Genomic DNA, 25,369 nt, shown 5'->3' on the forward strand with positions numbered 1-25,369 from the left:
CCAACCTCTGGCATCTGCTGATTACGTGGAGCTGGAAATGTGGGCATGTTTGAGAGCAGGGGAGAGCCCATGAACTAGTCACTACAAGGCATTAGATGTATTAGCTGGTTGGGTCTCAGTCCAGTGTCTGCATCACACAAGTTACCAGCACCTTTGGCACTAAAGGGCACCATGCTGGCAGAGAGACCAAGGCCTGACTGGACCATTGAGACCAGAGTCCCCTGCTCCCACCAGGGCGATCTCTCACATCAGGTTGGAGGCACCTCAGCAGGGTAGTGTGGGGGATCCTGCACTGGCCCGGGCTACACCATGGCTGCCCTGGGAGTGGACAGGATGCAGGGCTGCCTGGCTGATGCCAGTCCTCACTGCACCAGGATTTTTGAAAGCGCCTAAAGCAGGTTTTGGGTTAATTACTCACTGTCAGCATGGTCAGTGGGTGCCATGTGGGACGTGGCACTGCCATTCACGATGGTGTCAGCGGTCAAGTGAGCAAACTGGGCCAGGGCTGCTACCAACCCAGTGGCATCTATCGAAACAAAGAGAGACAGGCCACAGGGTGAGCACTGGACACCGATGCTCTCACACAAAGGTCCCTGCACCACAGAAACGTTTCGGGGACCATTCTAGGCGGGAAGTTGCCTGCTTGGTGGCCATTGGCTCGCCCTTTTCCTCCCCTATACTAAACGTTTGTCAGCGACCCCCAGAGCAGAGAGCGAAGGCTAGTGTCTGAAGCACCAATGCTCAGAGCTGGGACACACGGTGAATCGGTAACCGCCTGGCAAGCACAGAGCTGTCCACGCACAGGCCAGGGAGCCAGGGACTCCTGTACCCTAGTCCGAGCCCCAACATTGACTCACTGGGCGACCCTGAGTAAAATCACCCTGGACAACCTTTGCACAAACAGGAGCCTGATGTTGAGGCCAAAGGGACGTCTGCACTTAAGTCACTTGGCTCCCTTTGGAAATTCCACCCGTGGGAGCCTAAATATGGATTTAGGAGGCTGAACTATTTTGGCCTTAATCCCTCCAAGTCTCAGCGTTCCCCCACCTGGGAACAATAATCCTTAGCTCCCAGATAGAGAGGTTGGGACTTGAATACCCTGAACACAAGAAGAGCCTCATTAGTTAATTCACGTGCATGTATTAAAATGTGCCCGTCAGAGCTCTGGGCTTGCAGGCACTCTCCATAGAAATGACAGCCCAGGGCTAGCACACCCCATGCTCCCCAACCCATCCACAACCAGAAAGTTTCCAGCGCTCTCACTGCCCAAATCCCCACCTCCTCCATGCATGACTATTGCTGCTTCCCGGCGGGAGCCCAGCCTCTTAGCACTGGGGCAAAGTTACAGGGTATTGAACGTAGGGTATTGAACATGGCCCGTTGCCGTGTGATTTATTTACACCGCACGGATTTCACAAACACATTAAGCACACGGAATTGTTCAAGTCTGAACCAAATCGCAGTGACCACGCCCAAACTTCCTTGTCTGCCCATCTCAGATGCGCCCTCCCGCGGGACTGGCCTCGGTGCCAGCTTTCGATCCGGGCACACAGCGCCCAGGCACCTTTACCTGTCATGTTGGTCATATACTGCGCGTGCCCATTCACCAAGGAGTTCACGGACTCCAGGGCTGCCTGCGCCTGGCTGATGAGGTAATCTGCAAAGACACCAAGGGTCAAGTGAAGGTGAGGAAGGGGTTACATGGGACATGGGCCTGAACTAGGCCACGTACCTGCCTGAACAGCCCAACGCTTTGGAGGGTCTGGATGTTGCAGCTAGGCCCCCTATCAGGAGAATTAACCTGTTCCTGGCTTTACGGGCCACACTGTCCTACCCTGACTGCATTAGTAAGACCATACCTCCGCATACTGAGCAAGGAGTCACAATCCAATCGGGGGCTGAGCCTTTATTTTGCCACAAACCCTTTTGAGTGCTACAGTGATTTTGAGATGCCTCCTTTTTACTGAAGCCCAACACTCCTTCAGCCGTGACCGAGCTGCTGCTGACCTGAGACCCCTGGTTCGGAAGGCCCTGCAGCTATTCGGCACCAAGAGCCATTTCCAGACCTGCATCTGAGCCTGGCATCTAAGCCTGGGCACCCAGAAGGGCACAGACATTAGCACGGAAAGTGGATCTAACAAACGTTCTGCCGAGGCTTGGCTGGCCAGATGGGGGCGGAGGGTGGGATCAGCATTACCTATCCCTGCCTGAGGGGATCTTCCCTCTCCTCGCACTCCAGCATCAAGTGTCCAGTTGACTAAGCCAAAGGGTGGTTCAAACAGTATTAGGGTCTGACTCACGAAAGGAGGAAAATTCTGTGTTGCAGATAATCCACCTCAGGGAAAGCCAAGGAGCCCAGAACCCCTCAGGCTCAATATTTAGCCAAGAAGACGGTGTTGGGGAGGCTTATGGGGCAGCGTCACCCACTGCCAGGGAGAAGGCACAGAGCCAGCTCTCATCTGCAAAGCTCGGCTTTCCCTGGCTGCCAACAGCCATCAGCCGAACAGCTCCCTACCTGGAGAGCTGGTGCATTGGACGTGCAAGGGGTCATCTAGCTTGGCAATGGCATCTTGGATGATGTTCTCTGCCTCCTTCACCGTCCCCTGGAGCATACCGAACTGGTCATCCAGAAGCTTCTGCTGGAGGCTCTGCTCCTGTTTTTTCTGTAGGTTGTAAACAAAAGACATTACACATGCTGTAGGGTCTCAGAGTCTCTCCCAGCCTGCAGTTGCAGGAACTGCTTTCTCCACCTCTGCAATAATCATTTCCCCTCAGCAGTGCCCTTCCTCCCAGGGTCTCAGTGGGCTCTACAGACATTGCTCCAGAGGCTGGTGGGAAGTATAACCTACATTTCACGGATGGGGAAACTGAGAAGAGGTAAAGTGACTTGCCCAAAGCCACATAGGGAGTCTCTAGCAGAGCCAAAAGAGAATCTAGGGTATGTCTACACTGCAATTAAAAACCCGTGGCTGGCCCGTGCCAGCTGACTCGGGCTCACAGAGTTCAGGCTACAGGGCTGTTTAATTGCAGCGTAGACGTTCAGCTCAGGCTGGAGCCCCTCTTCTCTCCCACTCCTGTGCCTCACTCACAAGGCCAGCCTTCACCACGCAGCCACACTACACTCCAGTCCAGGAGAGGGAATGAGAAACGGGCTTCGGCAAGCCAGGGGGTTATCCGGCACGAGGCCAGAGTGAATCTTGGGGATACTGAGGAGGCCTTTCACTGCAAGATCATACAAAGCCCAGATTAATGGCAGAGTCAAGAAGAGATTCTCAGCTCACTGCTCTGACCACTGGGCAATACTCCCTCCCAGAAGGGCAGAGATGTGGAGGGGCTTGGTTTATTGCTGGCTGCAAATCACCTGGAGATCTGCCCATGAGAGAAGCTGAGTCACTGTGAGTGACCATTCAGGTTGTAAGGGGTTCACCATGCCAGCCACGTGACCTTCGCAGTCTGGCCACAAAGGTGGTTTCTTTGGCGTTAGGTAAATTCATTCCACACTGGCTAAGCCTCCTGCCTGGCTCTTTTCTCTGCCTGCGCATCACTCGGGGCCTCAGCAGGTTCCGAGGGATGCTCGGGAAAGGGGCTTCTGCCCTGAGATCCTAACCATTTCTCCCCAGTACCTTTTCCATGAGTTTCCCCTGCAGCTCCCTGATTTCTTTAGCACTCCTCTCTGCCTCCTGGTTCAACAGCAGCTCCTTCTCCTGAATCAGGCCCTTTATGGACAGCAGCTCACACTCCTTCTCGCTCACCGACTTCCTCAGCGAGTCCTTCTCAGCATGCAGGGCTTCCACTTGAGAGTGGAGCTCGGAGCCAGCCTGAAAACAAAGCAGGAAGATCCAGGGTCTCAAAACTGCTCTCACACAATCCAAGCCCTCAGCATAAATCTCTGCCTGCTCCACTATGCACCAGGTACCAACTAACCCCCATAACAGCCAATGCCAGCCAGCCATGGGGGATTCTTGGCTTTCTAAAGATCTGGGAAGGAATTCAGTGCTCTTAGAAAGTGATGAGGGACAGCCCCAGACACAGAGACCCCTCCCGTTATCCAGCAGCAGGGCAAGCTTCCCTCAGACTGTTCTCCTGGAGAGACCAGCACAGGGAGTGGCATGAGATCACCATGGCCTTGGCCTCTCAACTAGTTAGCACCTAGTCCAGTGGTGGCTTCTGCAAAGAGGACATGCACCAAGTGGGAACGGGCCTGGGACCCACCGAATTCATTTACACACAAGCCGTTGGACAGCCAGCCACTGGAGTCAGTGCCCTAGACATGAAAGATTTACAGCCCATGATGAATCCCCTGAGACAGCCCATCCCCATGCAGCATCTAGGGTGAGATTCTGTGCTGCTTATCTCAGAGGCGCAGCACAGGACTCCCAGCCCTGGGTGAGTGGGCCTACAGTGGCTTTAAGCCGCCTCTGTGACCTCCGAACCCTGGGCTGCTCCAGGGCTGGACTGGCCTCCGCGGTAGCTTGGGGTGGTGCCGGGCGGTCTGTCTAAGTTACAGCAGACTCCCAGGGCTGCCTCATGAGCCACAGCTCTGCCCGGAATCTCTGCAGTGCTCCTTGCTGTACCCCATCCACGCCCTCTCTGCTGAGACTTGCAAAGGGGGGCTCACGAGGCAGCTGTACGGCTGTCTTACACAGGACCTGTGCTGTGGAACCCCGCCCCTGGAGAGAGAGGGATCTTTCAGGGCCCCTTTATGCCATTCCAGCCCCTTTATTCGCAATAGAGGGGTTGGCACCAGGGTGACGCTCTCGGGGTTTATCCCATGTTCCTTATAACTCCAGTTCTCCAAGCTGAGGTCCATCTACAGCCTGCACAGCCTCTGCAGTATATTCAGGTTGCCACCTGGTGGATCGCGCACTCAGAGAACCTGGTTTTAATGAGCGTGGGGAGTGGGAGAGGAGATCTCTAGGATCTGAGTGGGAGCAGTTGCCTGGCGCCCTGTGGGTCTGAAATGCTGCCTAAGAAGAGCAGGAAGTCTGCCAACATATTGTGTGGCCATCTACACAAACACACAGGGGCAGGGCATCCTTCATTTCCTTCTCCAGCAAGTCACAGGGATGCCAGAAAGTCCCCCACAGTTGAAATGCATCACCGGGAACTCTCTTACAGGCAGGATTCTGCTTGGAGTCCAATTTCCAGAGCTGCTAAGCAGCCCTGGCCCACTGCTTAGCACCTCGAAAAAGCAATCCCCTTCGTGGGTGCGCTCCTACCATCTGGGCCATGTACCTGCTTGGAATTGCTGAGTGAACTCTGAATCTGGGTCAGCTCTTCTTTCTTGGCTTCCAGTTCTCTCTTCAGCTGCTCCATCTGCAAGGTCTGGTCTTCAAGCTACATTTGCAGACAGACAGACAGATGGGAATCAGAGAAGGCATCAGGATAGCTCTCCAGTTTTACTTCTGTGCCCATTTATACAATGGCTTTCTACAGCTCTGCAACCCAGGGGGCCACAGGCAAGGCAGGGCAGGGCAGGGCAGCCTAACTGCTTAAAGAAACAGGAGCTTACATTTTCCAGAAGTGACTAGGGATTTTATTTGAGACACCTTAAAGGGCCCAATTTTCAGCAGGCGGGTGCTCGGCACATTCTGAATACCAGGCTCCCATAATCTTTAGTCACGTCTGAAAATGTCGACCCACCCTGGAGATTTCATGGACAGACAGACAATGAATCTGGAGGAGATGTGGGTGAAATGTGCCTATAAACCACCTGACTGCCGAGGAATCTGGGCAGCGACAATCTGGTCGTTAGGAAGGGTTTGAATCACTAATTGCCCTTGAAGGCAGAGGGCAGGCTATGTATTGGACACAAGGAAGAGTACTAGACTGTGTCTCGATCACACACGCAATGGGCTAGTCGGGGGACTGCTCTCTGCTTGGAGAATTTCAGTCCCATTCGTTCAGGCAGCTGTGCTGTAAAACACAAATGCCAAGGGCTGATTTTTCAGAGATGCTGAGCGCTCCCAGCTTCCACTGACCTCAATGTTCAGGGAAGGCTGCCTTGGTGCTGCAGGTGCTCAGCACCTCAGAGAAATCAGGCCAGAGATGATCACTTGATCTCAAAGCAGCCTCTTATTTTGTGGCTGCCAAACCAGCGAAGACACCTGCGTGTTCAGGAGCAACACGGCTCTATGCACTATTTTTTCAGGTACGAACACGTGCACACGCATTCCTGCAGGAACAAGACCAGCCCTCGAGGCTATTTTGGTCAAAAGCAAGGCAGAGCTTTGGGCAGCAGCAGACATACCTTCATCTCCGACTCCCGCTTCACCTGCTCCATCTGAAACGCCAGCTGCTCTTTGACACGAGCCACTTCTTCCTGGCTCTGCTGGGTGACTGTCAGTTGCTTAGCAGTATCTGCATTCTGAGCACAAGAGAGGAGGATTGGAGAGTTGTTTCAGTATATCAGGGGGGCGTGTGTGTGAGGGGTGGGGATGTGGAACATCCAAGCACCACTGCTAGGGTTGAAAGCGTTTCATGACTCATTCAATCCAGTCGATTCAAATTCCAAATTCCTCATTTGATCCTTCGCCTCTTTAGTCAGGCCAATGAGCCCTGGCAGGAGCTGTATTTTGGACAGCACTTTGCATACAAAGTACATATCCCAGGTAACAGAAAGAAAGAAATTGACAGGCCTAGGCAAAGATAAAGGGGGTCATGGAGAGACATAGAAAGGCTGCAGATGGCAGGAAGGGACTCTTGAATTAACAGTGCCGAGACTGCAGGGACGGATAGAAAAGAGGCCAGGGTTAGAAGGCAGTGGCAGCAGGGGAGTGGAACAGGGAGAGAAAAATATACAAGCTGATTTCTGTGACACCCTCTGGCTCCGCTAAAGCCCCAGCCAGCCTGTAGCCACACTAACCAGCCCTCACCTTTCGCAGCAGCTCTGCATGCGTGTTGATGAGCTCGCTGTGTTTCTCTTTCAGCTTGGCATAGCGCATTTCCGTGGCGCTGGCTTTCTCTGGCAGAGGCGAGAACATTCCCAGTGTTAGTTACACCCAAGAACTCCACCCCAGCGATTCAGTACTAACCAGCCTTCTCTAACCCACAGCTGCTCACACACAGGGAAAACACAGGCGAAAAGAACAGCAGAGACTAGTTGCTAAACACAGGGGCATCCTCTTAAGCAGTTTGATCCAGTTTGTTCCCATCACTTTGACATAAGCAGCTAATGGCATTTCCCTTAAAAATATCTGGTCAAACACACTGCAGCTCCCAATAGCGATACTGCAGGTTTGGAGCTGTTCCTGACGAAACAGTGAATGGCTACATGGAACATCTCTCCACAAGGGACAGACCCAACACCGCAGCCCTGGATTCAGCCACCCATGGGCACCAAAGGTTTATTTTAGTTCTAGGCCCCTCGGTTCATGCTTTCCTTCTCTCTCTCAAGTCCCTGAAGATGTCACCTACTTTCAGCTTCAACGTAAAGCCCCTGCGTCCGGCTGCTCTCCAGCTGTGCCCTCTGCAGTCGCTCCACCTCATCCCGGAGTTGTTCGTTATCCACCAAAGCTTTCTGCTTTTGTTTCCGCTGCCCCTCCAGCTCAGCCTCCAGGCTGTTGATCTGGGCCTTGAGCTGCGAGATGTACCGCTGAGCCTACAGACACAGCCAACTGCAGTTACCCACCCGACTCAGCGAGCCTGCACGGAGTGAGCACAGGGCTGGGGGCCAGGCATTCCTGAGTGCTAGGGGTGGCTTCGACAAAGACTCTGACAATGGCCTGCTCTGGATTCCCCAGAGTCTACATTGGCCTGTGAAATCCTCAGCGAATATGCTAACACACCCAATCCGACACGGGATCTCTGGGAATGGCACTAGATCCAACTGGAGAGGAATATATTTTTCTAACTGCAAAATTGCCTTCTCCCCAGTACACTGAGCCGCCCAACTGGTGACACATTCAGCGAATAATTTCAGGCCTGTCACCCAGCTGTGGTAATCCGGAAAGTTCTAACATGAGAGGACACAGAGCAGTGACAGAGGACAGGAACTGGGTTCTGTTCCCATCTCTGAGAGACTTCGGGCAAGTCAGGCTCTGAGCTATCGTGTGATACAAGCCACACCATCCTGTTCCTTCTCCACCCCAGCTCACCGCAGTGCCAGGCTTTACCTCCAGTTTAATTTTCTCTAGCTCAGCTCGAAGCAAGTCCACTTCTTTCTTTAGGGTTTCGATTCGGAGATCCCTGGGAATAAACAATGAGCCTCATTACCAGCCCAGAAAGCAGCAGCACCCTCCTAACGTCAGCTGACCGCGGTCCCCCTCACCTGTCATCCCGAACGCCATTGGGGGGGCCGAAAGTCTGTTCAAATATATCCGACATGTTCTGCAAAAGAAAAATGGCACCCGAGTTAGGCTCAGCCCTCCAAAGTGTCTTACAGGGGTTGGCCTAAGTCTGATTGGGCCTCGACCGCCTGGAAACCAATCACAGAAAGTCTGGGAAGGCGGCCAGGTTAATCTGTTTTGCACACAAGCTGTCAGTAAAGCTAGAGACAACAGTTGCAAGAAGCTCAATACCCTGGCTATAGGAGAGAGCACTATTCATGCCACTTACTCCCTACTGGGGCTCATCCACCCCAACAGCCTCCATGACAAACCAAGGCTCTCAGCCTCCTGCCAGCCACTCAGATTACAATGATGTGAAAAAAATAGCCCCTTTCTACCACCATGGTCCTTGAAAACATTGTTAAACGTCAGTGTCCTTCCAAATTAGAAGGCAAGGAACTTCCTAAATCACTGGGTCTGCATCCCATTCTGCCATCAACTTCCCTGCCCTAGACAGACTTTGGTTTTCTTGCCTTTCCAACACACCCCTGAGAAGAATCTCTGAGCTCCCACCTGCTGTTCCCCTGGAGGAGCCGTACTGTCCACTGGAGGAGCCGTACTGATCTCAATTAAGTTTTCTGGTTCTTCGTCTTCAGGGGCCTCTTCGGGGATGACAACCACCGGTTTCACATGCTCTGCCAGGGCAGACGCCCGCAAGAAGTTAGGGGGGCTCTGTCAAGACAACAGAAAACCAGACATGTTTCACCTGGTTGTGGTTAAATGAACTGAACAGTGCACCCAGAGTACAGCCCCAGGGGGGGAGAGCACATTGCTAGATCAGAAGGGTATTGGGTACCATCATGATAATGTTCTGTTAGGCCTTCTGCACCTCAGGGTATGGGAGAGAACAAGATAGTCCAGTGGTTCTCACACTATGGCCCCTGGCCCACTGGCACCCACAGAGCCATTCCTGGCGATCTCTGGAATTGAACACTTTGAGAGCCAGGCAGCAGGGGCAGATCCAACGAGTGTTTTGCTCTCTCTGACAGAGTGGCCTGCAGAGTGAAAAAAGGGGGGAACCCCTGACATGGACAACCAACCTCACCCCCGCTGATTGTCCACGGTGCCTGTTGCACTGCTGCCTTCCTTTGAAAGTTGATGGGAACAAGACACACTTTCAATGTCTGGCATTGTTCCGGCCATCGGATCAGCCAACATTCCCTCTCTCTGAACATGGAGCCAGCTGGCCATCGCAACAATCAAGGAAATTCATTGCTGAAGCTGAAGACTTCAGACCATTGAAATAAAGAGACTGCAGGACACACTCCCTGCATTGCTGTGAGCACCTTGCGATAGGCAGTCATTATAGGGAGAATTAAAGCTCAAGCGAGGCACCTCTAGCTCTGAATTCCCTTGCTCTTGGACTCTGAGGTGCATTTGGACACCTGGAGAGCCATGAGTTGCCCCATGGCAACTGAGATCAACAGGGTTACCCATTTTCTACCCTGAAGTGCCTGGCTTGGGTTGCCGGCACACCTTCTTGTTTCAGAGACCTCATTACAGCACTCTGCTTTCCATGCACTGCACGCACTTAATAGACTGCAAGGCCTTTGGGGCAGGGTATTCTGTAAAGTGTAGTGTATGTTTCTGGTTCTGTGGCTAAAGACATCAGCACGCAGTAAGGAAAGTGGATGGTACCTCTGGCAGCCTGGGGATCTGGATGAGCCGCTTGAAGTACAACATGTCTGAAGCCCTTTTAAAGAAGTTTTTGAGGCTAGAGAGAAGAAAACGGAAATCATTAAAATGGGAGTAGTGGGAGCCTTGGTGAATGGAGCATTCGGAACAGCTGCGAGTCACTACCCCGCACTAAAGCGCCCTTCGTTACCTGCGGAACTGCTCATGGAACCGGTCTCGGTGACCTTGCAGTGTATCAGCTGGCAGACCTAGAACAGTCGAGGAGATAAAGGAATTACCAGCCCAGCCTGATAAACACAGCAGGTGCTAAGGCGGTGCACAGAGCACAGTATCACCCAGTGCTTCAGCTGGGAAAGGATCTTTCCATACACCTGATCCAGCTAGCTGGAAGAAACTGCCCATGAAACACTGGGTGAGAAAGAGATCTCTGAACACTCCGGAGAAAAATGTACTAAAATGTGATCTGACCACAAACTACTTTTAAAAAAAATCCAGGTAGGCTCAAGGTGCTAAAGCCGGTCCCCAGAAGTTTTCACGTTTGGAGATGCAGTTTAGTTACTGGTGCCTCAATGGGAATCCAACCTACTGCCTGTCAGATGAAAGTGATACAGGAATTCTACTGTGTTCTACCCCAGCTGTGGCTGCAGCTGCTGCTATATCTCTTTTACGGCCATTTGTGTTTCAGCCAAGCTCGGTTTGATCTTTTAATCCAAGTGGGAAGCATAATGCTGAAAGGAGACGGGGCTTTGACCCTCTCATTTCCTGGGAATGTGGAGTACTCAGGTTCCCAACCTCCAGGTGAAATCAAACCCTTCCTCGCGGCTCCCTGGAGAACCAGTAACAAAGCATGTACTGCAAACAAGGGAAGTAGTCAAAAAGTCAGCAATGGAAACAAATGGACTATAGTCCACAATCAGAGCGCATACTTTATAAACCTTCCGTACACACAGACAAGCCTGATAGTGTTACTGAGCTGCAGGGATATGAAAACTGAAAGCTGATTGCAGGGGAAGGTGCTCTGGGATGAAAGTGTATCTTTACAGTGGGGGAAGGGCCTTTAAAAGGCATCAGAAACCCAGGCATAGGAATTACTGCTCAGCTCAGCACTGTCACATGCAGATCCCTGCTTTAACTCTTCCAGCAAGAGGAAAGTGAAGCTTGGCCCCTGAAATCAAGCAAATGGCCTCAGGTGAGAGACCATCATGAAGGGAGAGGTTTGCAAAATGCACCATGGGGCACCATGCACATGGCTCACATTAGTTATCTTAAGCCAACACTTGGGGTTTAATAGTGTAGCTGGCACCAAGACACGGGGATAAAAGGAGAGATTAATGGCTCATGTAAGGAATTGTATATTAGCAATCACCTACCAACACTCAGTGACAACCAGCAGCATGCACGGACCGAAGTCCGCTCCAACCTAGCACCATTTTTAAAGGCAGCCATTGCTAGAAGTGCCTGTCCCCACCAGTCAGAAAATTCATGCGAGAGCTCTGCTAACACCTTGGCTGTCAGCCAGCCTGGGTCTGGTCTCACAATGGACAGGCCCTGAAACAACTGGATATTGAAAGAACAGATTCATAGATTCCAAGGGCAGAAGGGACCATTAGCTCACCTAGTCTGACCTCCACAGAATTGCACCCAGTTACCCATGTCCCCTGCTTACACAGCCGCATGGCTCCCCTGCCCCGTGGGTAGTGCACTGAATTAGATATTAAGCCACACAGTGTCCGGCACAGTCAGAAAGCCTGGGGCGGAGGAGGGAGCAGGGGCCTGAAAGTGTTTATCACTGTCGTGAGGTGAAGGGTGCCAAGCTACTTGAGACATTTCAGTGCCGCAGATAAAGCCAGCTCAGTGGTATAAACAGGAAGTTGTTGCAGGTTGGCACCTGTTAATGGCTTTAACCCGGCACCCAGGGAAGCTGAACTGCCGCAGGTGCAGTGGTGGCTGCAAGTGGCAGACGCGACCGTGAGTTCAGACGCCAGAGGGGCAGAGCTTCAAGAAATCACGTGCGGGGGGGTGACTCACATGCGTGGAGCTTGAACATTAACTGGACAGTGTAGTGATAGAGGTGGCTGCAGTCCTGGATCACCTGGATGAGAGGAGCCAGCCTGCACTGAACAGACGACATCTGAGACACAGCCATGGCGGTGTTGAGCTGTCTGAGAACTGCAGGAGGAAGCGGGGTTAGGACTCTGCAAGGGTTTCATCTGGTAAGAGGTGCAGTTAAATACAGGCTGCCCGGGGGCATGTTCAGGCAGGATGGAAGGGTCTCACTGACAGGCTGCTCCCAAGAGAGGAAGAACGGCCTCCTGGGACACAGGAGATCTGGCTTCTAATACTGGGCCGATCACAGACAACTCCTGCCTGCGTCTATCTACTGCTACTGGGCAGAATCGGGACCAGAGGGCGAGACCTGCACAAATGAAGTCTTTACCCAGTGTCAGGTTACAGTGAGACAAGTTAAAAGCCAGTTCAGTGCAGCTGGGGTGGCTAACGAGATCTTGGATCAGATAGGTACAGACTTGGTGTCATTCTGGGGAAGCAGCATACGGGAACCCTGACTGAGCCTGCAGCTGGAGCCCTACTGTCTTTGTTTACTTAACTTCCATTGGGTGGAGTGGAGCGTGCTACCGGGATTACAAAGCTTTATAATTAACTACGAAGTCCATGTCTCTACCTACCACAAGTGGAATGAACTCTTGGTTCACATGCAAGGCCAGTGCAGCTAAACTACACCAGTGGGGCAAAGCAGCCGCCCTCCTTGTGATCAGAACTTTCAGAGTTCTTCCTGCTAGTCAGAGTCACTTATGAACTACCTGGGTTCTCTCCAGGGGCTGGCTGGCACTGAGCACTTGAGGTTAAAGAGACTGAGACCGAGATGGGCGGAACTTCCCTAGCTTTTATTCTCAATGTAAGACACCTGTTCTGTCACACACTGATCCACCTGCTCAGATATCTCGCCTCAAGCAGCAGCCAATATTTGATGCTACAAAAGGAAGAGGGGGCAGGTAAGCAATTGTGAAGGGCGATGAAGACAAAGGGGGTATAAGATTCCCTCCTGCTCCATGCTGGAATTGTCTCACGCCCTGACCATGAAACTGGATTGCCATTATTGTCAATTTTGTAACTCCATGTCATCAATGGTCAGAAAATTATTCATTTCTTTTACAGAATATTCAACTTCCACCTCCTCTGTGTTCAGATTCAAGTATTTGTGACTATAAAATGGCAGTTTTAATCCCCCCCCCCAGCCATCTTGGAGGAGACAGTAAGAGAATCAAGTGTTTTAGTCACTCGGGAAGTGAAGACCATTAGAATATATTACGTTTCCTGCCCCCTCTCCAGCTGCACGTTCCTGGCTGGTTAAAAAAATAAAAAATAAAAATTTTAAATCATCAAAAATTCTTTCAGAATGAGACTAGGCAAGTAACTAAAAGCAGCCTCGCTGTTTCCACAGGCCGAGTCCTTCAGCTTTCAAAGAGGACATTTCAGAAAGGGAAATGAATATTTAAAAAGAATACATTACTGACTGCAGTCTCCGGTTTATGGGAATAAAAGCCTTGTGTAATGCATGTAATTAACATCTCTGTATCAATGAGCAATAAAAATACATCCTTTCCCAGCACTACTGCACATGGTTTGTGATCGTTCAGAGCCAATATGGGTTTGCTACAAGCAGTCAGATTGTTAAATATCTTCCCCAAATTAGCCTGTTTAGACAGCTGTGGTTATAAGCAAACAAAGCTGAAAGACTACTTTAAAAACCTGTGCATCTCATTATTAGATGAGGAAAGACTAGATTTTAACTAGATTACTGACCGAGATGAGAACCTAACATCTATCAGCCTGGGGCCTGGAGAAAATACCCCAAACAGTAGGGGACGGCTTCACATTGCTTACCTGACTCTGTGAGTCTGAGTTCACAGTCCATGTAATCAAACATCTCGACTGTGAGCTGAAAGCTGAAAAAACAAAATCCCCCCCATCATGTTACACAAAGAGCAAGGTCAGGATCAACATAGAAACCCTTATTTAAAAAGATGCTGAAGTATTGTACAGCACAGTATTGTAAGACACCTTCACAACACTGTCAGCTGCACTGTTCAGACCACAGCTCCAGTCATTTATTTTTACCATCGGCACATGGTGGCAGGGGTAGCAAGCAGGCTATAAATACAAACCTAACTGCCACTCAGCAAGTGAGAGGATTACTACAGTACTAGATATACCCTTGGTAATACTGCAGTAACAGTGCAAAGCGATATACTTGCATTGGGTTCCCACTGTGTGTGGGGGCCATGACTGTAGGGTGCTGTCTTATGTTTAGTACTGCAGTTTTGTCATTGCATTCCTGCAGTGCTTACACACAAAACTTTCTTCCTCCCTCATCCCTGGAGAAGCAGTTATTACTATGGCACTGGGTGCCCTTTCGTCAAAAAATACTAAAGCACTCTACAGTAAAGGCTATCAACCACGGTGGTAACGCAGCGGAAGGTGCATGTTTGGGGCCAGGACCATAGAACGTTGTCATCTCTTTCCCCCAGCATCGGTGCACAGTCCTGTTCTATTATCACCTTTAGACATTGCCATTAGGACCCAAGATGCTGCAGAGCGCCAACAGGTCCACGGAGGGAGAAGCAGATTCTCCCCCCTTACCCCATCCTGCTTGTGGATTGGACTATCAGACCCCCTGCTATGCAACAGGGTCAGCTCCCTCCTTACAGTATGCAAGTCACTTTCTGAGGGTTCCCAAACAGAATGGGATGAGGTTGGGAGTGGAGCCACTGGGCTATTTTTCGTTGCATTCTGGTGCACACAGAATAAGAGAAAGTCAGCCATTGACCCCTAGGGACTTCTGGGAAGCAGCTATCTGGGCATTCTTACCACGGGGTCCTGGCTGCCATCTCCTTAACAGATGGACTTTGGAATCGGGATCACAGAAGTCAGAGGTAGATAGATGGAATGTCCCTATTGGGCCATCTAGGCAAACCCTCCCAACCCAGCTTGTTCCTGACAGGGTTTTCTCCACAGCTCTGTCCAGTCTTAAGAGACAAGGAAAGGGGCTTCCACCGCCTCCCTTTGGAAAGAATCTAACAGATCTGACTGTTTCCTGATGCGCTGCGAAGGTGACAGAACTTTGGGGCCCGCTTTTCAGAGGTGTCCAACACCCAGGACTCCAATGAGAGCTGCAGGTACTCAGGTCCTCTGAAAATCAGGCCTTTGCTTATTTGCACTTTGGCCCATGGCTGGAAGGGTCGGCTGATGTGGTTAAAGGCTGAAGTTCCCTGCAGGAGGAGTATCATCAGCGTGCACTTACCTTTACACTCAGCACCATCTTGCCACTTATAAACGATAAACAACAGTCTCACCCACAGCTCACGCAGCACTCCGCAAAGGTGCTTCTGTGCAAAGACGCTGTTTGCCTCACTCAGATTTATGATGCATTTTGTGGCTATATTAATCTAATAAAATAAGCTGGCCTCTGTCTCCCACACAGAGCACCGTGAACTTTAATGTGGGGTACTTCATTAGCAGGATGCACCATTTACATTAATGGTGCTCAGGACAAAGAGAGTCATGCTTTGTAGAAGGTTTTAAATACCTAAAAGGAAACTTACATGTTATTCACATCTGTCCCAGCAGCCTTTTCTAGCACCTCATCCGTCACTTCTAGGCCTGGGGGAAAGTCATGATGCTTCAAAAAGAAAAGTCTTCATGAATTCAGTAGCATTTTTTTATGGCAGGTCCCACACCTCCACTCCAGACACATAGGTACATTTCAGGCTAAGATCCCTGCTGAATCATGGCTCTTCCTAATCTAATATTCACACCCGCTCTCAGAACAGTGTGAATTCAACAAATAAGAGAAAAAGAACAACAGCTTGTAGCAAAAATCTGTCAAAATTTCAGAGGGGGGGGGAGATGGAATTACCTTTAGGTGAAAGGATATCTTGGTGAGTAGAAGTTTGGTATAAATATTCACAAGCTGCCCATATCTGTCGTGCAAGTGCCCCTGCCAAGGAATATCAGGGAAACATTACAAAACTTCTGGGTGACACTAAACATTCATCTTCCCACCCAGCTGAACAGGACTCAGCCATCAAAGAGAGGAGTGTCTCCAAACTCAGGCACAGCTCCACTAAAGTCAAAGGAGTGCCACTGATTTCTGCCACCCGAGGATCTGGCCTCCAAAGGACCAGGAAGAAAAATGTAATTGTGGGCATAGTAGGGTGGGACCTCACACGCCTCTAAATACAGCTCTCATTCACAAACACAGAACCACACTGCTAGTCCCATCAGGAAGAAGAAATCACTGGCTCAGTTCCAAAGGATAAATCACTTCCAGTCCCCTGACGAAGGTGGAAAAGACTTTCCTTTTATTCATGATCCAAACACGAGAAGAATATGGACAAATTCCAGTTTAGGCTATAAATGTAATTGCCTATCTACCCTCTCCCATCCCCTCCTACCCCCCTTTGCAGTGTCAGTTAGATGCAACAGTCTCTCCCACCTCCTGTCCTAAACTCCCCATGAGTTGCTGTGTAACACAAAGCTCCTGCGCTCCATTCACTCAAGATGGCCACACTTCAACAGATCCTTGCTACTTAGGGATTACAGCTGGGCGTTAAGGTGATGGTTAATGATTTCCATAGTATCCAACTACCACCCAAAAGCCTTCGTATCATAACACAGAAACCTTCAACACCCCACTCAGAAACAAAGCATTCACCAACAAACACCCTCCCGCCCTGCACTTCTCCAAAGGCCTGACTGCTCTACCCCCGTTTCAATGCAAGGCTTTCAGTGGCCAGCACAGTCCATTGCTGAAACTCACCCACAGGTCTCCTGTCTCTCGGATATTACTCTGATATCTTTGACAGTCTTGAAGAACCTGGGGGAAAAGGCAGAGGGATCAGATATGCAGCCTGTGTGCTTAAGAGTATGGGGGCGGGGGAAAAAAAGAGGATCAAGACAAGCCTGACCTGAACTGCCCCACCCAAGCTTCAGTCTACAACCCCCTCTCAGCCCCGTCTGTTGCACCGTACATATCTGGATTTGTCAGTTCCCCCTTTACTGACCTATTGCAAGGAAGCAACACAAGGAAATTCCAAGGGGAAATTTTAACTGGTTCAAAGTGGCAACAAGATTTTTGAATGGAGGGATTGATCTAATGGTTCCTGGTCCTCTAGCAGAAACCAGAAATGGATCCCATTTGTCCACAGAAGGTGGAGACTGAGCTGAAGTTTCAGTCTAAAAACAATGGGGCTGTTCAAGAAGAGATGTGTACATTCTTAAAGGACGTGTTAGAACAGAGCACTTTAAACACAATGTTGCATTTTGGGAAGCAGATCTAGTAATTAGAGTTTCAGAGTAACAGCCATGTTAGTCTGTATTCGCAAAAAGAAAAGGAGTACTTGTGGCACCTTAGCGACTAACCAATTTATTTGAGCATAAGCTTAAGTAATTAGAGTAGGGAACTAGGAGTCAGGAGACCAGGTGTTAGTCCCCCTCTGCTTCCGTGACTTTGGGCCAGTCACAAACTCACTGTGACTCAGTTTTCCCAACTATGAGGCAAGAAAAATGACACCCACTTTCAAGAAGTGCTTTGAAATCTACAGGTTAAAAGCACTAGGCAAGTGCCTATGTATAACCATTAAGTTGGGTGACTGCTTTACTCAGTATTTACTAAATTGAATGTAGTGAAAATTAACATTTTTGGAAGCTTCACTGAATTGTTATCTAGCTAAGGCTTTTCCTAGGTGCCTTTCACCTTGGTATCCAAGTGCTGAGCTAGTGATCTATGTATTTAAAACCCAAAGCTCGACTCTCTCTCAACACAATCAGCCTAACACTAATGTCTGTATCAGCCTCTGTGGTTAGCCTACAAGCTGACAGGAAGAAGCCTCCCCGAGCTCACTGCTGTGTCCCAAACCCCTTGCATTAAACGTTAAAAACAGAGGGGTAGTACTGGAACAGGAGACCCCAGCAAGGCCCTCGGCATTCACAGATGGCACAGCTGATCGCAGCCAGGCCTCGCCAGTGAATTGTAGCCTTGTATTCGCTGGAGGGCCAGGCGCCGATCTCCAGGAAGCGGCGCATGGAGCAGCGAGGGAGGAGAGCTCTGGAATATATGTGAGGTGAACATTAATGATCCTCACTGGAGGAGTGTGTTAATACACAACAGAGGAAATGAAGGGAGTTCAGCAGCAGAAACACACCAGTAAATGCTGCAGCCCACGAAGGCTTCCTTAAGCACGGAAGACCTTGCACCTGCTGCCCAGATTGTAAAATGTTGCTGGGCCAGCCAGACACACTTTCTCCTATTTCCGATACCTCTCTTCCCTCTGACTTTTTAAATGCCTCTCCAGGGTCTTTCCACCAGGTTGGTGAAGTTGGGGAAGTATTTCCCTCCCATCAGCAAGCAAGAGGCAGCAGAGAGCAGCGGTCACCCTCTCCTACATGCTCAGAGTCTACCCTACAGTCCCACCAACTGGGAGCCAAGAGTCCTGGGTTCTACTACTGGATCTCCCACTGACTTGCCACGTGCCCTCAGGCAAGTCACTTCATCTTTCTGTGCCTCAGTTTCCCTCTCTGCCAGATGGGGAGCAGGAAGCGGGAGCCTCCTTTATGATGGGCTTTGAAAGCTACGGATGAGACACACTCTATGAATGCACAGTACACGATTATTAAGCGGAAGGGAAGGAGCTACTTACATTGTGATGGCCATCTCTCAGGACTTTGTGCACAACATGGCAGAACTTCCAGCTGAGGATGGAGCTGCTGGGCAGGGGGAGGCCAATAGCGTAGGACCAGAAAGTAAATGCTCCTTTCTCATGGTGAGTTCCCAAGATAATTCCTTTCCAGACGTCAAGGCTAATTGAACAGCTAGAAACTCACGGCAGCCATTCCAATCTGACACGCTCATTATCTGTGTTTTCTTTATTGCAATCAGCTTCTCATTACGACTCTCGCCTCATCAAAAGAGTCAGGGTTCGGGTGACTAATCACCAATTTATGTTACATTTACTTTTTACAAAAGGCCTCAAGCTGGACTCTGGTGTGACGGCACACCAAAATGATGGCCTGGGAATGGACTGTGTTGCCAGCAGTGGGACATCCAAGTACAGCCCCATGTCCCTGCAAGCAACGGAAAGAGCAGAACTGCCTCACCCCACTTTGTACCCAGCTCCTGCTCTTTGTCAGCGAGTGTTTGAAAATTATTTGGTGTTATATTTCTCCTGGTGCTGCACATTTACTGATCGCAGCAAAGACACTGGAACATACAACACGCCATCCCACATCAAACCAGTGGTCTGTCAAGTCCAGTGTCCTACCCCCAGCTGCAACCTATGACTCAAAGGAAGGCAAATCTCCTCCCCACCTGCCCCACTCCCCAAAATACCCCATTATCTATTGGCAAATTCCTTTCTGATCTCCGGGGCAATTAAAAGAAAGACACCCTGAAGTATGAGATCTCATTGAGAATTGTGTGATGATGTGTAGGGAAATCTGACCATGAGATTACAAAGCTCCTTTTGAAACCTGGCCACAGTACTGGGCTCTGAGAAGCAGGGGTCACCGTCATTGCGAAGGAAAAGGATACTGCGGACATGTTTCTCTTTCACAGGCGCTTCTTGTGTATTGATGGCTTTGCTAATGCTCATAGCCTGTGCGGGGAGAAAAGAGGAGATGTCAGAGGCAGAATCAGCACAATCCTTTACTGCCAAACATTGTTAGTCCATAAAAAACTCAGGCACCAGGTCTGTTTCTGGATCCTTCTTGTCATTCAGTAGGCACTGCCTGGCCATATGGAGCGTTTGATAATGCTCTCAGTTTATACAACCTGCATTCCAACTATTCAGCCTTAGACTATCTCTGGGCAAGGAGAAAAGGAGTACTTGTGGCACCTTAGAGACTAACCAATTTATGTGAGCATGAGCTTTCGTGAGCTACAGCTCACTTCATCGGATGCATACCGTGGAAACTGCAGCACTTTATATATACACAGAGAATATGAAACAAGTCATCTGATGAAGTGAGCTGTAGCTCACGAAAGCTCATGCTCAAATAAATTGGTTAGTCTCTAAGGTGCCACAAGAACTCCTTTTCTTTTTGATGTCAAGAATTGCTCAGGACATCTATCAAATGATTTCTTTTGTACCTGCTAGCAATACAGCCTTGTCTTTGTATCTGACAACCATCTTAAGTCTTGCCTTGTACATCACCGACCAGAGAGATTCTAGCTTTTGAATTTGGGAGTCAAGTTGACGAGAGCAACCATGGCTGCTATGATCATAGTAAATACACAGACTGCATTTTCTCAGCAATAACTCAGAGAGGTGTCTACAGAGCAAACACGCATAACAGCAAAATGCCAATTTCAGAGCTGTTTATCTAACCATAACAAGCCTTTGAAATGTTTATTTCTTTTCACACAGTAGGTGATATTTTATTGGATCACCTTCTGTTGGTGAAAGAGACAAGCTTTCGAGCTACACAAAGCTCTTCTTTTCACAGCTTTGATGGCATCTGCCTTTATGTCTCCTTAAATCAATCTCTCGTCAGACCTCCTTTTGTAGTTTGAACTCCTAAAATTTAGAAAAGAGGCCACAAATAAATATGGGATTAGCCTCTGTCACACCCATTCAAAAGAACTCAAAGTACAGGGCAACATGATGAAAGTAGCAGCAAAATGCTATGAGAGTGATGCTGATTGCAATCTTTATTAGGTGGATAAACTACACCTTTAGGGTCTAAACACTTTCATCATGCCCCAATCTTAATCACACAGTTCTACTCTGAAGACTGACCCTATAAACAATGCCATCCATTTGCACTGGGTCTCAGTGACTCCAAATCAAGATATACTCCGTCTACAACTAAAGATTTTTCCCCCCTAATTCCTAGTCCTGCAACTCATCCACGGGTCCGAGCATGCAACCTGGGCTTTCTTCCTTCTTGCATGACCAATAAAAGGGTCAGCAGGCTGAATTCCAGCCTCAACCATATCTGTGTAACCACATTGTCTTCAGTGGATTTGTATAGGTGTAACCGCCCAACCCTGTAATTAGATCTTGGTGAACAATCCTCCCAATGGTGCATATACCAGAACAGACTCCTGCTCTCTCTCAATGCTACATTAACTTTGCAGGGCTAACAGAGGTAAAGCCTTGTTATACCATCCACAGTACGCAGACAGGATACTGAAGACTCACCAGGAGTAGGCCTGGTGAATATTAAGATGCCAATTTTACATTGTCAGGGGAGAGTTGCAGTTTAAATGCATTATGATCCTAAGGGGCGGATCACATAAAGAACAAGCTTTCTAGTCATAAGTAGAGCAGCAATCAAATGGCCAGATTGAAAACATTCCTGTAACTTTGATTCTTATCAGAGTTTCCTCCTGTTTACTCTGGGAGTTTCTGCCTGTTGCCTCAGAGCTTCAACACAACAGCAAATGCTAGGCTGTGGTTTTGCACCACGGATGGATTTTCAGGAAAGGAGGTGCATTGATCTAGCGTCAAGACACCTACAACTTGAGCTAGGATCCCAAAATGAGAGAGCGGCATCTCAACACACACTGCATTCTCCAGCCCTTTGCCCTGCAAAGGCAAAAGGTTATTTTGTGTCTGGGGAAGAAGGAATGTGAATGGGCAATCTGGCTAACAAGATGAAGAGGTGAAACACTTGTCAGGAGAAGCATCAGATGCACCATCCACTGCAAAGCCTGAAACACTCAGCATAGCTTTGAGAAATCTAGTCAAAGCCAAGGCTCAGTCCAGTGCCCCACTCACAACCCCACCCCCTGAACAGTATTTCTTGAGCTATTTAGTTTGGTCCTAAACCCTATTTCTCAGCCTCCCAACGTTAAACATTTCAATGTGCTGCAGATTTGGGGGCTGACAAGATGTAAGTGCGGGAAGAGCAGCTCTACAGCCTTCGCCGCAATATCCCACCAACTGGATTCTCTCCCGCCCTGGAGAGACCGAACGGGGGCAGCCTCTGTGTCTCTAGGCTCTGCTGAAACGGACAACAAGAACTTTTGTTTGTGTGAACTGGGGCAATGACTTCTAGGACATGGAGAGACACCTGATAAGATCTGTCCTTGTTAACTGGCTTCTAGCCTTAGGCCATGTCTTCCCTCAGAGTTCAGTCAGGTGATCTGTGCTCAAGTCTAGCCTGGGTGCGAGTGGCCACGCTGCCAACCAGACTCGAATTACTGTGTCCACGCTGGCATTGCGCTCACTGTGCAAGGCCCTAGGATTTCTGGGGTCGGAGCTCATGGTTCTTAGCACTGCAGTAAGGTGGGTAGCTCTGTGATTCTTTCCCAGCGACTTGTGGGAGAACGTGTCTATCTTTCTGGGCACACGGGGTGGGGAGGTGAACTGTGGGAAGGCACTGGAGGAATATCAGCTCTCAGATGGGTTAGCCTGTGTCCTCACCACAAAGCTGTCAGATTACCAGCTCAAGTGTAACCAGCATTTGAGTGTTAGCCTATAATCCAGGGCAGGCGAGCTAGTCTGGTTCAAAAGGACCACCAGACTCAGGGAAGAGAGCATTATGTGTGAACAGGAGCGGGGCTAGGGGTTAATAACCAAGGAAAAGTCTAAATTAACTCTGCAGTGAAGACAACCTTTAAGTTTCTCACATCAGTGTTGTAAGAGAAAGGCTGCTCTAAGAGTCCTAAAACCACACTCCAAGCCTACACAAACACACCCTCCCTGCCCCCGACACACACAGCCCTACCTCCTTGCCCCCAACACATACACCTCCTCTTACTTGTAATGAGGGCTGGGAGAATGCACTGAGAGAGGAGAGTAGCCCTGCTACAACACATAGAAACACTCGATCTCTAAAGTGGCCATTACATGATGCAGAAAGGAGAACCAGAAAACCACAGGACAAATGTGATACATTGAGAGGTGGCACGTGACCTTACTGCTCAGCTAGAGAGATGAGACCCTTCGCATCTCTACAGAGGGAGATGTGTAACAGACAAGGGTCACACACCCCCTCTGGATGGAGGAAACTCACCCCATGCTTTCCCACAACAGTTCACATCCCAGAAGAACCTCAGTCATGTGATGGGTGCCATATGGGCCAACCCTGGGAACTGAAGCAGGGAACTCCAGAGCTAAAAGCATGAGTCTACAGCTCGAGGTAAAAAACAGACCTTCAAGCCAAGTGCTATAACAGACCTGTATCCCCTGTGGATGGGGCACAGAGGGCGGAGAAGTACACACACAGACCCTGACTAGCGGGTTAAACAAGCTTAGTTAAAAACCCCAAATATGGGCCAGCTTCCCCAAAAGGCTGCAGAACCCAAGAGAAGATTCAAGTTGACTGTTTGGATGCTTTTAGAGGCTTGCTAATACTAATCTTCGTATGTCCCTCACAGGGCACACAATTTCCTCCCAGGGGGAACAGAATTCATCTCCAAAGCTGGCTCTACCTGTAAGTCTGTGACGTTATATTCCGCACCCCGTACGGTTGGATCTGCACGTTTGAGGGTCTCCAGGAAACATATGGTGTTTGAAGTTATTATTGTCCCATAGCTCCCACCATGCAGAGTCCTCATTCAATTTCTACATGCCTGACCTCATTTCATACAGAAGTCTATTGTGCCATCAATTCATTTACATTTGAAGAACCAGTGCTGCAGCTGAACTGTATAAATAAATGAAGACATCGCTACTCAGAATGATATACTACTGGTTAATTGTTCCTCATGTTTAATGGTACAACAACCCGTAAGACTTCCATATACAATTAAAAAAAAATCCCTGGATGTTATGGTCATCCTAGACATCTCATTTGTACATATTCCATTTAGTGAAAACAGTTGTGCTTTGCTTTGTCCGGTATCACTATGCACTACTCCATCCTGCCTGTGAAACCTGGATTATAAAAGGTTTCAGAGTAGCAGCCGTGTTAGTCTGTATTCGCAAAAAGAAAAGGAGGACTAAGAGTTGTCTCTAAGATGCCACAAGTACTTCTTTTCTTTCTGGATTATAAAATGCTCTTTGCTAATGACTGAGAAACCCAGCCTCTGATCTTTCAAACACGCACTATACAACACAACCAGTGAGTTGAAGGGCTGCTCTACACTGAAAATTGACATGGACATAGGTATGTTCCTCTCATCCCAGTGCCTTTAAGAGTACACATACCATAAGACAAGACAGTGAGAATCTCTCTGCTTACAGAGCACACACCAAAAAGGTATCCTTTTGAAGGAGAAAAGGTGGACCTCTGTTTATTTTTCTAGAAAAGAGGAAATCTCTCTCATATAAGTTTTTAATAGACACCAATTATCTTAGTATCTAGGGGCGGACCACAGCACAAAAAGGGATCAGAATGGATTCTGCTCATCATCCTGGAGTTCAGCCAGTGAAACTGAGTTTGCCTCCTGCCCAGCTGTTTTGTTCTATTCAAGTTCTTGTGCTGTACCCATCACCACAGTATCTGGGCACGAGGGGGAAAGCTTTTGCAAAAGGGCAAGAAGCCGGATGGACTAGAGCTCATTCCAGTCTCCTGTCAGGATACAGATTCATAGATTCATAGACATTTAGGTCAGAAGGGACCATTATGATCATCTAGTCTGACCTCCTGCACAACGCAGGCCACAGAATTTCACCCACCACTCCTGCAAAAAACCTCACACCTATATCTGTGCTATTGAAGTCCTCAAAACCACAGGGTAGGATGCAGCACCAAGAACGCCTGGTCTGTGAACGTTTCATCCTGCTTCCTGCATTCTCAATAAACACAGCTGTCTTAGTGGGTCATAGAGGTGACTCTGAGGCCTGTGGATTAGGCCCAGCAGCAAACAGTAGTAGTCAGTGGAGGGCACAGTGACAGGAGCGCTCAGGAGACGTGCAGCATGTGGCAGCCCAACATGGAGTTGCCGACTGGCAGGCCTAAGCAGAGTGAATTACAGTGTGTGTGTCCTGAGGCAGGGAAGGAATGGCTACTAGGGCAAGGGGAGTGGCCATATCTTCTGACCGTCTGAAGGTGGTGGAGGCCATTTGTCATTACAGGACAGGGCTACATTGCTATTGCTCTCTGGTTATTGAGGGGCACAGATGAATCCTCCACCACCTCAAGGCTGCAGACACTACTTCGACAAGCAGGCGGCAGATGCCTTCCCAGCACCCCTTCTGCATGCCCTGGGTTACACTCCATCCATCCAGCCACTTGTTTTCCCATCCATCTCTCTCGGAGAACACAGTGGGGTGTGCATACTCCACACCAGAGCAGGGAGACAAGGGGTTCAATTCCAGCAGGAAAGGCCAGGCTCCAAGGCCTGCCCACCTTAGAGAACCAAGAGGCAGGGAAGGGCCTTTCCCTCTCTACTCCCAGCCGAGGCTGAACAGCCTAAGGCCTGGACTCTGCTTGAGGAC

General features: G+C 49.4%; 1 protein-coding gene and 1 long non-coding RNA gene across 4 annotated transcripts in view; one reads left to right on the top strand and one right to left on the bottom strand.

Moving 5' to 3' along the window:
• HIP1R (huntingtin interacting protein 1 related) overlaps positions 1-25,369 on the bottom strand; it is a 60,461-nt gene that overhangs the window by 11,595 nt on the left and 23,497 nt on the right. For all 3 annotated transcript variants that reach the window (XM_048820887.2, XM_048820885.2, XM_048820886.2), the window contains exons 2-21: positions 19,570-19,633; positions 18,680-18,822; positions 16,801-16,857; positions 15,898-15,978; positions 15,584-15,660; positions 13,866-13,927; positions 11,991-12,131; positions 10,153-10,210; positions 9,966-10,041; positions 8,841-8,999; positions 8,270-8,328; positions 8,115-8,187; positions 7,417-7,600; positions 6,876-6,964; positions 6,251-6,367; positions 5,236-5,337; positions 3,624-3,818; positions 2,516-2,663; positions 1,571-1,657; positions 419-526 (exon numbers count right to left, since the gene is read on the bottom strand). In XM_048820887.2, the coding sequence (XP_048676844.2) occupies positions 419-526; positions 1,571-1,657; positions 2,516-2,663; positions 3,624-3,818; positions 5,236-5,337; positions 6,251-6,367; positions 6,876-6,964; positions 7,417-7,600; positions 8,115-8,187; positions 8,270-8,328; positions 8,841-8,999; positions 9,966-10,041; positions 10,153-10,210; positions 11,991-12,131; positions 13,866-13,927; positions 15,584-15,660; positions 15,898-15,978; positions 16,801-16,857; positions 18,680-18,822; positions 19,570-19,630 (2,077 nt within the window). In that variant the 5' untranslated portion in view covers positions 19,631-19,633. The remainder of the gene's footprint in view (positions 1-418; positions 527-1,570; positions 1,658-2,515; positions 2,664-3,623; positions 3,819-5,235; positions 5,338-6,250; positions 6,368-6,875; positions 6,965-7,416; positions 7,601-8,114; positions 8,188-8,269; positions 8,329-8,840; positions 9,000-9,965; positions 10,042-10,152; positions 10,211-11,990; positions 12,132-13,865; positions 13,928-15,583; positions 15,661-15,897; positions 15,979-16,800; positions 16,858-18,679; positions 18,823-19,569; positions 19,634-25,369) is intronic.
• LOC142069322 (uncharacterized) lies at positions 12,086-13,590 on the top strand. Its single transcript, XR_012665088.1, has 2 exons — positions 12,086-12,175; positions 13,423-13,590. It is a non-coding gene; the product is annotated as an uncharacterized LOC142069322 (long non-coding RNA).

The sequence above is a fragment of the Caretta caretta genome, chromosome 15 (assembly GCF_965140235.1).
Source record: "Caretta caretta isolate rCarCar2 chromosome 15, rCarCar1.hap1, whole genome shotgun sequence".
In the NCBI taxonomy this organism is placed as follows: Eukaryota; Metazoa; Chordata; order Testudines; family Cheloniidae; genus Caretta; species Caretta caretta.